The sequence below is a fragment of the Ursus arctos genome, unplaced genomic scaffold (assembly GCF_023065955.2).
Source record: "Ursus arctos isolate Adak ecotype North America unplaced genomic scaffold, UrsArc2.0 scaffold_7, whole genome shotgun sequence".
Classification (NCBI taxonomy): domain Eukaryota; kingdom Metazoa; phylum Chordata; class Mammalia; order Carnivora; family Ursidae; genus Ursus; species Ursus arctos.
The window spans coordinates 37,882,520-37,899,139 of record NW_026623089.1 but is presented as its reverse complement, the minus strand read 5'-3'; the positions used below and the strand labels follow the sequence as shown (position 1 = coordinate 37,899,139).

The following is a 16,620-nucleotide window of genomic DNA, read 5'->3' as shown; positions in this document are numbered from 1 at the left end:
TCATCAGTGTACTATAATTTTCAGAGTACAGTTCTTTCACTTCTTTGGTTTGGGTTATTCCTAGGTATCTTATTGTTTTTTGGTGCAGTTGTAAATGAGATTGATTCCTTGATTTCTTTTTCTGCTACTTCATTATTAGTATATAGATGTGCACCAGCTCTGCATGTTGATATTGTACTCTGAATAAACTGAATTGTTTATCAGTTCTAACAATTTTTGGTGGAATGGTTCAAGTTTTCTGTATAGAGTATCATGTCATCATCTGTAGGTAGTGAAAGTCTGGCATTTTCCTTGCTGATTTGGAAACTTTTTACTTCTTTTTGTGGTCTCATTGCTGTGGGCTGGACATCTAGTAGTATGCTGAATAAAATGGTGAGAGTGGACAGTAGAAGAAAATCTTAGCTTTTCCCCATTAAGGATGATATTCACTGTGGGTTTTTCATATATGGCCTTTATGATGTTGAGGTACGTTCCCTCTAAACCTGCATTGTTGAGGGTTTTTATCATGAATGGGGGTTGTACTTTGTTGAATGCTTTTTATGCATCTATTGAAAGGATCATATGCCTCTTATCCTTTCTTTTATTAATGTGGTATATCATATTGATTTTTGAATATTGGACCACCCTTGCAGTGCAGGAATCTTTACCCCTTCATCATGGTGAATGATTCTTTTAGTATACTCTTGGATTTGGTTTGCTAGTATTTTGTTGAGAATTTTTGTATCCATGTTCATCAGGAATTTTGGGCTGTAGTTCTCTCTTTAATGGGGGTCTTTGTCTGGTTTTGGTGTTAGGGTAATGCTGGCCTCATGGAATGAATTTGGAAACTTTCCTTCTGTTTTTTGGAACAGTTTCAGAAGAATAGGTACTAACTCTTCTTTAAATGTTTGGTAGAATTCGTCTGTGAATCCATCTGGCCTTGGACTTAAGTTTATTGAGAGATTTTTTTTACCTGATTCTATTTCTTTGCTGGCTATCAGTCCGTTCAAGTTTTCTATTTCTTTTGTTTCAGTTTTGGTAGTTTCTATATTTCTAAGAATTTTTCCATTTCTTCCAAGTTGTCCAATTTTTTGACAAATAGTTATTCATAATATTCTCTTACAGTTGTTTGTATTTCTGTGGTGTTGGTTATTATTTCTCCTCTCATTTATTTTATTTTTATTTTTTAAATAATATTTATTTTGTTATATTAGTCACCATACAGTACATCCCCAGTTCTTGATGCAATGTTTTTGATTCATTACTTGCATATAACACCCAGTGTCATTTTTATGATTTTATATTCAGCTCCTTGTTTCATTGATTTGTTCTAGTGTGTGTGTGTGTGTGTGTGTGTTTTGTTTTAATTTCTGTATCATTTATTTTTGCTCTAATCTTTATTATTTTCTTCTCTCTACTGGCTTTAGGGTTCATTTAATATTCTTTTTCTAGCTCCTATAACTGTAACATTGGGTTATTTATTTGAGAGTTTTCTTGCTTCTTGAGGTAGACCTGTGTTCCTATATACTTCCCTCTTGAGACTGCTTTTGCTGAATCCCAAAGGTTTTTGACCATTGTGTTTTCATTTTCATTTGTTTACATGTATTTTAAAAATTCCTTTGATTTCCTGGTTGACCCACCCATTTTTTAGCAACATGTTGTTTAACCTCCATTATTTGTGGTGTTTCCTAAGTTTTCTTGTGGATGACTTCTAGTTTCATAGCATTATCCTCAGTAAAAGCACATGTTTTTATCTCAGTCTTTTTGTACTGACTGAGTCCTCATTTGTGACCAAGCATGTGATCTATTCTGGAGATTGTCCCGTGTGCACTGAAAAGAGTGTGTATTCTGCTGCTTTAAGATGAAATGTTCTGAATATATCTGTTAAATCCATCTGATCCAGTGTGTCATTCAAAGCTATTGTTTCCTGGTTTACTGTCTGCTTAGATGATCTCTCCATTGATATAGGGGGGTGTTAAAGTCCATTATTATTATCGTATTTTTATCAGTGAGTTCCTTTATGTTTATTATTAGTTGTTTTATATAGTTGGGTGCTCCCATGATGAGTGCATAAATATTTACAATTGTTAGATCTTATTGCTGGATTGCCCCTTTTATTATTATATAGCACTTTTCTTCATCTCTTGTTACAGGATTTGTTTTAACATCTAATTTGTCTGTCGTAAGTATTGCTACTCTGGCTTTCTTTTGATGTTCATTCGTATGATAAGTATTTCTCCATCCCCTCGCTTTCAATTTGCAGGCGTGTTTAGATCTAAAATGAGTCTCTTGTAAGCAGCATATAGATGGGTCCTTTTATCCATTCTGACAACCTATGTCTTTTGATTGGAGTATTCTGTCTGTTTTCATTCAGAGTAGTTATTGATAGATATGCATTTAATGACATTTTGTTTCTTGTTTTGTCATTGTTTCTGGAGATCGTTTTATCTTTTTCACTTTTGGTGTTTCCTTTCCGCTCAAAAAATCCCCTTTCAGGGGACTGGTTTCTTTTCAGGTCTGGTTTAGTGGTCACGAACTCCTTTGTTTTTGTTTGTCTGGGAAACGTTTTGTCTCTCCTTATTCTTTATGATAGCGTTGCTGGGTAGAGTATTCTTGGCTGCATATTTTTCAGAACGTTGAATATGACATGCTACTCCCTTCTGGCTTGCCAAGTTTCTATTGAGAAATCTGGAGCTAGCCTTATGGGTCTTCTCTTTTAAGTTAAGGGCTTCTTTTGTCTTGCTGCTTTTAAGATTTTTTTCTTTATTTCTATACTTTGAAATTTTAATTACAATATGTCTTGGTGTTGGCAGGCTCTTTTTGATTTTGATGGGAGTTTTCTGTGCCTCATGGATCTGGATGTCTGTTTCCTTTCCCAGATTAGGGAAGTCTTCAGCTATTGTTTGCTCAAAATTATTTTCTGCCCCACCTTCTCTATCTCCTTCTTCTGGGACTCCTATAATGTGACCACTAATACATTTGATGGTGTCACTGAGTTCCCTATGTCTACTCTCATGTTGCATAATTCTTCATTATCTCTTTTATTCAGCTTCCTTATTTTCCATTATTTTGTCTTCCATAACACTAATTCATTTTCTACTTCTTTCAGCCTACTATTCATTGCATCAAGCCTTTTTCCAATATAAGTTATGGCATTCTTCATTTCTGACTGATTCTTTTTTTTATAATTTTTTTTATTATATTAAAAACTAGGGATGTACTGTATGGTGTCTGACTGATTCTTTTTTAACTCTTGTATCTCTGTGGTAAGGATCTCCCCTAAGTCTTCCATTCTTTTCTCAAGCCCAGTGAGTATCCTTATGATTGTTGCTTTAAATTGTCCATCAGTCATGTTACTTATATCTGTTTTGCTTAGATCTCTGGCTGTGGCCTTATCTTGTTTCATTTCAGATGAATTTCTTCCTTTTGGTATTTTGTCCAGGTGTCTACTTTCCTTTCTCTGTTAGAAAAGTCAGTTTCATTTCCTGCTCCGGGGAGTAATGGCTATGGAGAAGAGGTGCAAAGTGTGGGGCTTCAGAGAGTGTCTCTGGTGTTGCTGCATGTGCTCTGCTATTGAGTGTTGAATCTTCTGCCCTTCACACCAGTCATGCACAGAGGCTCTCCTTGCTGCAGTAGGCAGTGTTTGGTCCTTAGCCAGAATGTAGTGAGTTTCAAGTTGGTGTGCTTTGGTCTGCTTGCGAAATGAGAACTGATTTACTTTCACTAGGACTGAAGCCCTGCAGAACAGTCTTGTCAGGAAATGTGGTGTGGGCAGGGACATGTGCTGGTCTTCTGGGGGAGGGCTGCTGTGCTGGGTCTCAGGCAAGCTTGACTGAAAAGAGCAGTCCCATCAGAGAGCAGGGGCGTGGGACTTGGTGTAAGCAAATTAGGCAGCCAGTGTCAGTTTTGTGTTGTTTCCTGCTGGTGGCTCTGTGTTAATGCTGTGGGCAGGGAGGGAAATGGTGCCAGCCATCTCCTTTGTCCCTGGAGAGGGATCTCCATGAACTCTGCCTCTCAAGGATGTGCTCCAGAAAGAGGGAATAATCTCCCCCCATGTGCTCCAGGTATTCTTCAAATCATTGTTTCCATGCCATCTGCTGTCCAGGTTATTTGCCTTCCTTCTGTCCTTGAGCAAGCAGTGGCCAAGCCTGTTGACCTTTAAAACTCCAGTCTTTAAGCTCCACTGCTTGCAAGAACTCATGAAAATCAGCCCCTCATATTTTCTCAGTCAATGGCTTTGGAAAATGTTCTTCCTGTGCATTCACCTGTGTGCTTTACTCTCCCTTGCCCTTCTCCAGACCATGGCTCCCTCTGCTTGGCAGCACCTGAAATAGTTTCTTAGCTGGACTTCTCTGTGCATATATTCCCCAGGAAGTTAATTGAAAGAAGAATGTGTCTAGGCCAAGGTAGTGTTCCTGAGTCTCTGGCCTAATGTCGTCAGAGAATATCTAAATCACATGGCAATTTAACCACAGTCTGTGGTTACAAGTTACAACCATAGAATATATAGCTGAATAATTGTGAAATGCAACTAAATATCATGCATGCATTTAAAGTCACAATAATGTATATAATAATGAGTAATGCATAAAATATCATGTTAAGGAAAAAAAAACAAAACTGAGTGGGAAATTTTTATGTTAATTTGGCTTCCCCACCCTGACTGATCATGTGATATCATGGTAAGTAAATGAAGATCCTGGGAGAAACTCACCACCATTCTCTAACGAGAGAGGAATGTGTATCATAGCAAATACTTATCCCTTACCATTTAATACCCTATAGACTAAAATTACAGAATAATAACTAGATAGAAATATAAGAAAATGTCAAGATCTTAGAGTATAATATTTAGAAACAGTAAATCCTTGATGGATCCAGTACACACCCTTAGACGATCTCAGGAATATATAGGCAACCCCTGCTTAATGTCAGTAAACCAGTTATGCAAATCAAATATGGTTTGTGAAATATAAAATGAAATCCTATTTCTGATTAGTTTAAATGGAAAACTATTTTCTGTATTAAATCAGAAAGGATGATTACCCAACATTTGCATCAACATGGATGGAACTGAAGGAGATTATGCTAAGTGAAGTAAGTCAAGCAGAGAGAGACAATTATCATATGGTTTCATTTATTTGTGGAACATAAGGAATAGCAGGGAGCTCATTAAGAGAAGGAAGGGAAAAATGAAGGCAGGGAAAACAGAGAGGGAGACAAACCATGAGAGACAATGGACTCCAGGAAACAAACAGAGGGTTTTAGAGGGGAGGGTGGGGGGGATGGGCTAGCCCAATGAAGGGTATTAAGCAGGGCATGTATTGCACAGAATACTGGGTGTTATACACAAACAATGAATCATGGAACACTACATCAAAATGTACTGATGTACTGTATGGTGACTAACATATAATAAAAATAAATAAATAAATCAGTCCCAGTTCCCAACCATTATTCTAAAACACAGCAAAGTGTCACTATATAAATAATAACCATTGCCTTAGGGTATAAAATACTTGACTTTGCTTCATGATTTCCAAGAAACCTACGTGATTCTTGGCAAACCATGGCTTTCTCTACTGTTCCTAGTACCAAAAAATGCCAAAACCCCTACCACTTTGTCAACATTCTACAGGTTTTCAAATATTCATCTTTGTAATTCAGTTTGAGTCTTTCCTTGCACATAATTTGTTTTGATGTTGTATTAAGTACTGAAACTACAAATACTAATATTTCCCACATAAACATTGGTCGACAAGTTTTACTGAAAGATATATTCTCTGAAGTTTAGGTACTAATGCCAAGGGTTTTTATACCTGGAACATGTTCTGCAGGTTGTGCATGTAATAGATGAAGTTTGGATTGATATATGTGTGTCCACATACTGGTCACCACAGACCCTCCATGTATTAGATTGGGTTCTCTGTTAATTATTAGCTCATATTTCTTCTAGGTCAGGTTTTTACCCATCAGAGACTGCTTCAATGACATTCAACAAATAACACGGAAGAAAACATCCAGATAAATATAGAGGAAAATTCACATTCCTACAGTGACTAATGAGATGAAACCACGGAGACTTCATATAGAAGGAACCCTTTACCCTACAAAGATAAACAGTTTCCTTGCATGTGCCCAAGGTCCATATTAAATAAAAAAGAAGATATCAGTAATTTAAAAATAATTTTTAAATCAGATATTATAGGGTTCATATTCCCTATCCAAAATGTACAAGAACTAGAAATTCAGTGGTTTTATAAACAATACTTTGGGGATTAAAAAAACCTTCCTATATAATGTCAAAGAGGTATTTGAAATTGCCACTATATAAAAATAAACTTTTTATTTAACCTGGGATTTAACCTCCTGAAATATCTAATTTCCTTTTCACTTTTATAGTGGCTTTCGTTTTATTTTTTATTTGCTTTTTTTTTAATCAACAACAGGGCTTTTTTTTAAAATTATTATTATGTTCAGTTAGCCAACATAATACATCATTAGTTTTTTTTTAATTTTTAATTAAAAAAATTTTTTTTATTATATTATGTTAGTCACTGTACAGTACATCCCTGGTTTCTGATGCAAAGTTCGATGATTCATTAGTTGCGTATAACACCCAGTGCACCATGCAATACGTGCCCTCCTTACTACCCATCACCAGTCTATCCCATTCCCCGACCCCCCTCCCCTCTGAAGCCCTCAGTTTGTTTCTCAGAGTCCATAGTCTCTCATGCTTCATTCCCCCTTCTGATTACCCCCCTTTCTTTATCCCTTTCTTCCCCTACCGATCTTCCTAGTTCTTACGTTCAATAGATGAGAGAAATCATATAATTGTCTTTCTCTGCTTGACTTATTTCACTTAGCATTATCTCCTCCAGTGCCGTCCATATTGCAGCAAATGTTGAGAACTTGTTCTTTCTGATAGCTGAGTAATATTCCATTGTATATATGGACCACAACTTCTTAATCCAGTCATCTGTTGAAGGGCATCTCGGCTCCTTCCACGATTTAGCTATTGTGGACATTGCTGCTATGAACACTGGGGTGCATACGGCCCTTCTCTTCACTACGTCTGTATCTTTGGGGTAAATACCCAGTAGTGCAATGGCTGGGTCATAGGGTAGCTCAATTTTTAACTTTTTAAGGGACCTCCACACTGTTTTCCAGAGTGGCTGCACCAACCTGCATTCCCACCAACAATGTAGGAGGGATCCCCTTTCTCCACATCCTCTCCAGCAATTGCTGTTTCCTGCCTTGTTGATTTTTGCCATTCTAACTGGCGTAAGGTGGTATCTTAGTGTGGTTTTTATTTGAATTTCCCTGATGGCTAATGATTTTGAACATTTTTTCATGTGTCTGTTGGCCATTTGTATGTCTTCGTTGGAAAAGTGTCTGTTCATATCTTCTGCCCATTTTATGATTTGTTTATTTGTTTCTCATGTATTGAGTTTGAGAAGTTCTTTGTAGATCTTGGATACCAGTCTTTTATCTGTAGCATCATTTGCAAATATATTCTCCCATTCCTTGGGCTGCCTCTTAATTTTTTTGACTGTTTCCTTGGCTGTGCAGAAGCTTTTTATCTTGATGATGTCCCACATGTTCATTTTATCTTTTGTTTCTCTTGCCTTTGGAGATGTGTCATGAAAAAGGTTGCTTTGGCCGATGTCGTAGAGGTTACAGCCTATGTTCTCCTCTAGGATTTTGATGGATTCCTGTCTTACATCGAGGTCTTTCATCCATTTGAAGTTTATCTTTGTGTATGGTGTGAGAGAGTGGTCAAGTTTCATTCTTTTGCATGTAGCTGTCCAATTTTCCCAGCACCATTTATTGAAGAGATTGTCTTTTTTCCAGTGGATGTTTTTTCCTGCTTTATCAAAGATTAGTTGCCCAAGGAGCCGAGGGTCCATTTCTGCGTTCTCTATTCTGTTTCATTGGTCTATGTGTCTGTTTTTGTGCCAGTACCATTCTGTCTTGGTGATCACAGCTTTGTAGTACAGCTTGAAATCCGGCATTGTGCTGCCCCCAGCTTGGTTTTTCCTTTTCAACAGTTCCTTGGCGATTCGGGGCCTTTTCTGCTTCCATACAAATTTAAGGACTATTTGTTCCAGTTCCTCGAAAAATGTCATCGGTATTTTGATCGGGATAGCATTGAAAGTGTAGATTGCTCTGGCTTTTCATAGATGGTTTTTATGAAATTGAGGAATGTACCCTCTATCCCTACACTCTGAAGGGTTTTAGTCAGGAAAGGATGCTGTATTTTGTCAAATGCTTTTTCTGCATCAATTGAGAGGATCATATGGTTCTTGACTCTTTTCTTGTTGATATGATCTATCGCACTGATCAACTTGCGAGTGTTGAACCACCCTTGCATCCCAGGGATGAATCCCACTGGGTTGTGATGGATAATCCTTTTAATGTACTGTTGGATCCTATTAGCTAGGATCTTGTTGAGAATTTTGGCGTCCATATTCATCAGGGATATCAGTCTGTAATTCTCCTTTTTGATGGGGTCTTTGCCTGGTTTGGGGATCAAGGTAATACTGGCCTCATAGAATGAGTTTGGTAGTTTTCCTTCTGTTTCTATTTTTTGAAACAGCTTCAAGAGAATAGGTATTATGTCTTCTTTGAATGATTGATAGTATTCCCCCAGGGAATCCATCAGGCCCTGGACACTTGTTTTTGGGAAGGTTTTTGATCACTGCTTCAATCTCTTCATAATTAATTGGTCTGTTTAAATAATCAGTTTCTTCCTGTTTCAGTCTTGGTAGTTTATAGGCTCCCAGGAAGGCATCCATTTCTTCCAGGTTGTTTAATTTATTGGCATAAAGTTGTTGATAAAAGTTTCTAATGATCCTTCCTATTTCACTGGTGTTGGTCATGATCTCTCCCCTCTCATTTTAATTTTATTAATTTGTGTCCCTTTCTATTCTTTTGAATAAGTTTGGCCAGTGGCTTATCGATCTTATTTATTCTTTCAAAGAACCAGCTTCTAGTTCTGTTGATCTGCTGTACTGTGCTCCTGGTTTCTATTTCATTGATCTCTGCTCTAATCTTGATTACCTGTCTTCTCGTGCTTGGGTTAGGCCTGTTCTTCTGTTCCAGCTCCAGCTTCATGAAGTGAGAATATAAAAACTGCATTTTAGATTTTTCTATTCTTTTGGGTGAGGCTTTGATGGCTATGTATTTTCCCCTTAGGACTGCCTTGCAGTGTCCCATAGGTTTTGGACTGATGTGTTTTCATTCTCATTGATCTCCAAAAATTGTTTAAACTGATTTTTAATTTCCTGGTTTACCCAATCATTCCTGAGCAGGATGGTTCTTAGTTTCCAAGTGTTTGAGTTTCTTCCAAATTTTTCTTTGTGATTGAGTTCCACTTTCAAAGCATTGTGGTCTGAGAATATGCAGAAAATAATCTCAGTCTTTTGGTATTAGTTGAGAACTGTTTTGTGACCCAGTATATGGTCTATTCTGGAGACAGTTCCATGTGCATTCGAGAAGAATGAGTATTCTGTTGTTCTGGGGTGTAGTGTTCTCTATATATCTATGTGGTCCATCTGATCCAGTATGTAATTCAAAGCTCTTGTTTCTTTGTTGATTTTCTGCTTAGGTGATCTGTCTATTGCTGAGAGTGGAGTGTTGAGGTCCCCTACTATTAATGTATTTTTATCTATATGTCTCTTTATTCTGGTTAAGAGTTGGCTCATTTATCTAGCTGCTCCCCTGTTGGGGGCATAGATATTTATAATTGTCATATCCACTTGTTGGATACATCCTTTAAGAATAATATAGTGTCCTTCTGTATCTCTATCAACAGCCTTTAATTTAAAATCTAATCTGTCTGATATGAGAACTGCCACCCCAGCTTTCTTTTGAGGTCCATTGGCATGAAAAATTGTTTTCCATCCCTTCACTTTCAGTCTGAATGTATCTTTAGGTTCAAAATGAGTCTCTTGTAGACAGCAAATGCATGGGTCATGTCTTTTAATCCAATCTGCAACCCTGTGGTGTTTTATGGGAGCATTTAGGCCATTCACATTGAGAGTGATTATTGAGAGATACGATTTTAATGATGTCATGTTGCCTGTAAAGTCTTTGTTTCTATAGATTGTAAATTTCTGTTCTGTATCACTGGGGACTTTTTACTTTTATAGAACCCCCCTTAATATCTCATGTAGGGCTGGTTTGGTGGTTACAAATTCATTCAGTTTCTGCTGATCCTGGAAGGTCCTTATCTCTCCATCAATTCTGAATGACAGACTTGCTGGATAAAGGATCCTTGGCTGCATGTTCTTCTCAGCTTTGAAAATACCCTGCCAACCCTTCCTAGCCTGCCAGGTCTCTGTAGACAGGTCTGACATTATTCTGATATTTTTACCTCTGTACATAAGGATTTTCTTTCCCCTGGCTGCTTTCAATACTGTTATCCTGGGATCTAATATTTGCAAAGTGCACTATGACGTGACGTGGTGTAGGTCTGCTCTCATTGACTTTGGGAGGGGTCATCTCTGCCTCTTGGACATGAATGCTTGTTTCCTTTGCCAGATTAGGGAAGTTCTCAGCTACAATTTGTTCAAATATCTCTTCTAGACCTCTCTCTTTCTCCACCCCCTTGGGGATGTCGATGATTCTGACATTGGAACGTTTCATTGAGTCAGTAATCTCCCGTAATCTACATTCTTGAGATTGGATTTTTTTGAGCCAAGTTTCTGTTTTAACTTTCTCTGCTACCATCCCATCCTCCAATTCACTAATTCATTCTTCTGCCTCATTTACCCTGGCTGTCAGAGCGTCTAGTTTAGACTGCATTTGATTCATAGTATTTTTAATTTCTGCCAGATTCGCTCTCATTACTGCCCTTAGAGATTCTGTATTCTCGTTAATATTTTCATTAATAGTTTTTTCAAGCCTACACATCATCTTGACCATTGTTACTCTGAACTCCATTTCTGATAATTTGGCTATATCCATATCCATCAGTTCTGTGGCAGAGGCCACAGACATATTATCTTTTCTTTTCTGGGGGGGATTTCTCCTCCTTGTCATTCTGATGAGGAGAGGTTGCAGTGTTGCCCAGAGCCTAAATTACTGACCAGGACCCAGGCAGTGTGCACTTGTTTTATAGGGACCTTAAGGATGTGGGCTTCTTGATTTTTCAGCCTGCCTTCTGGAGGAGGGGCCTGTCGCGCTGATTTTCAGGCAACCCTGTTTGGGTAGAGTCGCCCTGTCCCCTGTGAGGGGAGATGGGGATGGGCTCAATGTGAGCCAGTATTTCCGGGCTTTTGTTCTCTGGCGGCTTTCCCTGGCAGTTTTCTGTGACTCTTCTAAGAGTCAGAGCAGCAGTGGCGGAATCCCAGCCTCTGTCTCAGAACAGAGAGATTGCAGTCCACTCTCCACTGAGCTCTCTTGGCCACTTTAACTCTGTTTCTGTCAGTGCTGCTAAAAAACCCTGCAGCATCCCGGGATGTGCGCCCCGCAGCTGCTCTCCAATCCCTCACTTCCAGGGCTGGCACGTCTCTGTCCTCTGTGCTTCTAACACCACCAGCCGCCCCTGGTTCCCGAGCACGCTCCTGAGCTCCCAGTCTCAGTCCGGTTCCAATGAGCACTCCGGCGCTCCCATTTTCAGGTTATCAGTCTAGTTGAGTGCCTGCTCCCAAGCTCCCGGTATCAGTCTAGTTCGAGTGTGCGCTCCTGAGCTCCGGATTTCAGTCTGGTCGCACGCGCATTCCCAGGCTCATGGTCTTGGTCTGCTCTCTCACGGGTGCTGGTGGATGAGTCTGGCCCGCTCCCCAGTGCAGGAAGCTACCGCTTCCCGGTGCCCGAGCCCGGCAGCTCCCTCCCCCTTCCATTTATCTTCTGATATCTGTGCGCAGATTAACAGCTCCCTGCTTCGTACCTCAATTTTCATCGCTGGAGATGTTTGTTTATAGAGATCCAGATGTATCTTCCTGCGTCTCAGGCTGATCCCATGGATTTTCAGGATGGTCTGGTACATATCCAGCTCGACTCGGGACCAGCCGAAAAAAGGGTCCCCTACTCCTCTGTCGTCTTTTCTCCTCCTTGCAGAAAGTGGTCGCTTTTCTGTTCATAGAGTTTCTGCTACTCTTTTCTTCATTCTCCAGTTGTGTTCATAGGTATTCAGAATGGTTTGGTAGCTCTCTAGCTGAATTCATGGGACCAGATGAACTAAAGTTCCTGCTCCTCGGCCATCTTGGAGGCTTTCCCTAATTTACTCAATCTTAATCTTATTTCACAGATGAGGAAATAAAGGTGCAGTTTTTCCTTTTTTTGAGGATAGATATCATTTGCTTATTTCATGGGAAAAATTGTCAAGAATTTAAGTAGCAGATGGTGCCTGAAAAGCCAATTTTATGCCTCCTAGCCATTCATTTAATGTTTATAATTTATTTTAACATTTTGTCAATAGCTGAATGATCAGAAGATTCTGCACTGAAAATTGTTCACCCAAAGCCTAAAAGCATCAACCTACTTTCTTCTAATATCAAAAGTTGTGACAGAAGTTGATAAATGGAATTCTGTGGTCTTTTGCAGAAGAGGTATGTTTATTTATTTTTTTGATCTGGAAAGAGTTTAAGATTTCTTTATGTTTGGTGTTTGTAAATTGTATAATGTCATGTCTAGATACCAGCCTTTTTAAGTTGTAAGCTGTTCAGACAGGCAATTTGGAGATTGTCTTGATTGTTTATGTAATAATTTATTCCCCTCTTTTCCTCTGTTCTCTATGCCAAAATTCCTCATGGGCAGAATTTGGATATTCTGGACCAAATTAATTTACCTACCATTTTTCTACCTCTTTTTCCGTCTGTATTTTACTCTCTGAAACTTCTCCATTTACTTATTTGTCAACAATCCTGATGATTCTCTTCTTTCAGCTATTATACTTTTAATTTATAAAAAGTTTTTTCTTTTATTGATTGTTTACCTCAATACTTAATGGTGTTTTAAGGATCCAGTATTATCTTGAAGCACCCTGTGCTGGATTTTGTTTTCCATTTTCTGTTTTGACGGGTTGGGAGGGAAGAGGTGGCAGCAGTTGTTTCCACCCTGCTCTATCCTACCATCTAGATCACAGCAGCTGGCACTCGGGAACTACATTTTAGAGAATCCCTTGCCAGCAGGGTTCCAGATTGAATCCCACTAATGAAAGGCATAGTGTGATGGCTGGAAGGTAGAAGAAAAGCAGGGCTATTATCGTTCCTCTAGAAGTGGTGGTTGTGTGAGCTTCAAAGAAAATGGTATCAAGGAATCGAAGGCTGGAGAACACTGTGTGTTTGTGGCAAAACATTTAATAAAAATGTAGACTCCAGTTAATCTGAAAGCCACTCACATCCCCATTGAAGCCATAGTGACCTTACTAATATAAATCTGACCTAGCTTACCAGCATTTAAACACGAATGAATCCCCTATTGCCCTCAGATAAGCTAAATGTCACCCAAATATCTTCCTGTTTTCGTTCCTGAAAGTCTATTTCCATTCAGCTACTGAAGAACTCTACCTACACATGGTATTTGACATCACTAATAATTTAGACTCTGCCTTTGCCTTCAGCTCATCTTGTTCTATTTCTTTTCCATTTCACCATCACTAAAGCATATCAAAGAATCATTTTATAGTTGCCTGCTTCACAAATGCTGGTTGACCATCTTGAAATGCTCTTCATTTTTTTTGCCAAATGGAAAATTTCTTGTGTCTTCCAAAAATCGTCTTTTTGATGAAGTCTCCAAAACATATAAAGAGACCAAAAAAAGAAACTATTTAAAAAATGGAGAAAAACTGAATAGACACTGTTCCAAATAGGACACACAAATGGCTAACAGGTACAGCAAAAGATGCTCACATCACCAAGGGAAATGCAGACATCACTAAGGGAAAAATACAAGTACAATCACCATGAGATATCATCTCACACTTGTTTAGATGGGTATTACCAAAAAGTCCCACAAAGGATAAAAGTGTTAGGAAGGATGTTGAGAAAAAAGGAAGCCTTGTACATTACTGATAAAAATATAACTTGGTGCAGCCACTCTGGTAAACAGTATAGTCTTTCCTGAAACATTTCAAAATAGAATTACCATTTGATCCAGCATTCCACCTCTGTGTATATATCCAAAGGAATTGACATATGGATCTCAAAGAGACATCTGTACTTCCATGTTCACTGCAGCAGTTTTCAGAATTGCTATGATGTAGAAATAACCTAAAAGTCCATGTATAGAAGAATGGATTAATAAAGTGTGGCACATGCACATTATGCAATATCATTCAGCCTTTATAAAGAAGAAGATGCTGCCACTTGTAACAACATGGATATACCTGTAGGACACTATTCTAAGTAAAATAGGCCTGAAACCCTGCATGATCTCACTTATATGTGGAATCTAAACAAATACATGGAAGCAGAGTGTAGAATGTGGTTGTCAGGACCCAAGGGAGGGAGAACAGGTAGGTATTGATCAAGTTTCAGTGACACATAATAAATAAGTTCTGGAGTTCTGTATAAAATAGGGCCTGTGATTAACAATATTTTATTGCTTACTTAAGATTTTGCTAAGTGGACCTATCTTAGATTAAATGCTTTTACCTAGTATGTAAGAGCAAAAAAAATCAACAACAAAGGGGCCGGGAAGAAATTCTTGGAGGTGATAGAGAGGTTAATGGCATTGATAGTGATGATGGTTTTAAGGCTGTGTACTTATCTCCGAACACATCAAGTTGTAAACATTAAATAACCACACCTTTTTGTATGGCAATCATACCTCAATGAAGTGGTTTAATTTGTATGATTGGAAGTATCATAAATATAGAATTAGCTTAGGAAATTTGTCTCAATAAAATGTTTTATAGGACCACAATCTAGTACATTAATCTTCACATTAGGGTTTGTCCTTTACTGGGGACCATATGTGGCTAGAAATGACCATTCCTGGATTTATAGACTCCGTTTTGGATTTCTGGTCTTCATTTTTCTATTTGTCAAGCTCATTCTTCAATCATACTCTACCTCAAGGTAATACAAAATTCATTTAGTTACTTTAAATATAATAATAATAATAATTTAGGAAATAGGAGCTGGTCAGCCAAGGGATGCTATGGCCATTCCCTCTCCTTAGAGAAAAGCCTTAGAAGAATTCTGTTTCCCTCTGGCATAAGATTGATGCATATACATGTAGCTAAGCTAAGGGCCAAGAACAGCATTTCAGAGCATACCTGATGCAAACCATATATATTCCAAGGCGAAGGGTACTAGGACCACTACTTCCTTGAGCTAGGTATGGAAGGAATGTGGACCCAAGAATTGGTACTATCCTTCCTAACCACAACATAATATACAACATTCTATAATTTTAATTATATATGGTAATTATACATGGTAAATCATTATTAATTTTGTTGTTCCATGTTTATGGCTAGAGAGAAGTGAAACAAAAAGTGTATAAATCTACAAAATTTTGGAAATTTCAAACACATGGCTTATATCAGAGGGAAGAATAAAAATTCAGGAAAGCATTTTTTGAAAAACAGATTTCCATTTTTCTAGGGATATGCAGTGTTCAAGTGAGGTATGCGAGAAAAATGCACTAGACCTCGTATTGTTGGCCAGAATGAAAACACCTGGTTCTCTGAAGTCTTCCACTCCAAGGCCATGTGATTTTTTTTTATCTTGATATTTTCATTCTGCACATTGTCTCCCTCAGAGCCCGGTGGACCTGCTTGTTCCGCAGAGTGTAGATGACAGGGTTGAGCAGTGGGGTCACCACCGTGGTCACAAGGGCAGCCCCCCTACTGGAGTCCAGCCTGTTCGTCTGCTTTGGTTTCACATATATAAAGACACTACTGCCATACATCAGAGAGAGAACTATGAGGTGAGATGAGCAGGTGGAGAAAGCTTTCTTTTTCTCCTTGGCTGATGGGAGTCGCACAATTGTGACTACTATGTTACTGTATGCAATGAGGGTTATGATAAGGGATGTCAAAAGGATAACCAAAGCGACGACAAAGGCCAACATTTCAGCAGACCTGGAGTCAGAACAGGAGAGATGGATCAGGGGGCCAACATCACAGAAAAAGTGGGGGATGACATGAGGTCCACAGAAGGATAACTGGGAAATCTTCACTAGTGGACCAGTGATGAGAGTGAAGGGCAATGTGAAGCAGGCAGTGACCAGGAGGAAGCAAGTCTTCAGGCTCATGATGGTTGGGTAATGCAGAGGCTTGCAAATGGCCACATACCGATCCAGAGACATCACTGCTATGAGGAAGAAACCTCCTGCTCCCAGAAATACAGTGACAAATGCTTGTATGAAACAGGCAGGAAAGGAAATGGTTTGCCTGCCTAAGAGAAAGATGATCAGCAACTTAGGAATAACAGTACTTGTAAAGCAACACTCAAAGAAGGAGAAAATGCTGAGGAAAAAGTACATAGGTGTGTGGAGCCGGGAGTCAGCACAGGTGATGGTGACTATGACAGCATTGCCTGCAATGGATGCCAGGTACGCCAGCAGGTGCACCAGGAAGAGGACGTTTCCCAGATGCTGGCTGGCAGGAAACCCCTCCAAGATGAATTCTTGGACAGTTGTCCCATTCCCCATTTCCTTGGGCATCTCTTTCTACAGCAGCAT

At 38.9% G+C, this 16,620-nt stretch overlaps 1 protein-coding gene across 1 annotated transcript; it reads right to left on the bottom strand.

Annotated features, from left to right (window-relative positions):
• Positions 1–15,657: 15,657 nt before the first annotated feature.
• Positions 15,658–16,620, bottom strand: LOC130542994 (olfactory receptor 6C74-like). Its single transcript, XM_057308360.1, has one exon. The coding sequence runs from the start codon at positions 16,600–16,602 to the stop codon at positions 15,658–15,660; it is 945 nt and encodes a 314-aa protein (XP_057164343.1). The 5' UTR covers positions 16,603–16,620.

Coding starts and splice junctions, on each gene's coding strand:
- LOC130542994 (XM_057308360.1), bottom strand. CDS start 16,602: ATGCCCAAGGAAATGGGGAATGGGACAACTGTCCAAGAATTCATCTTG.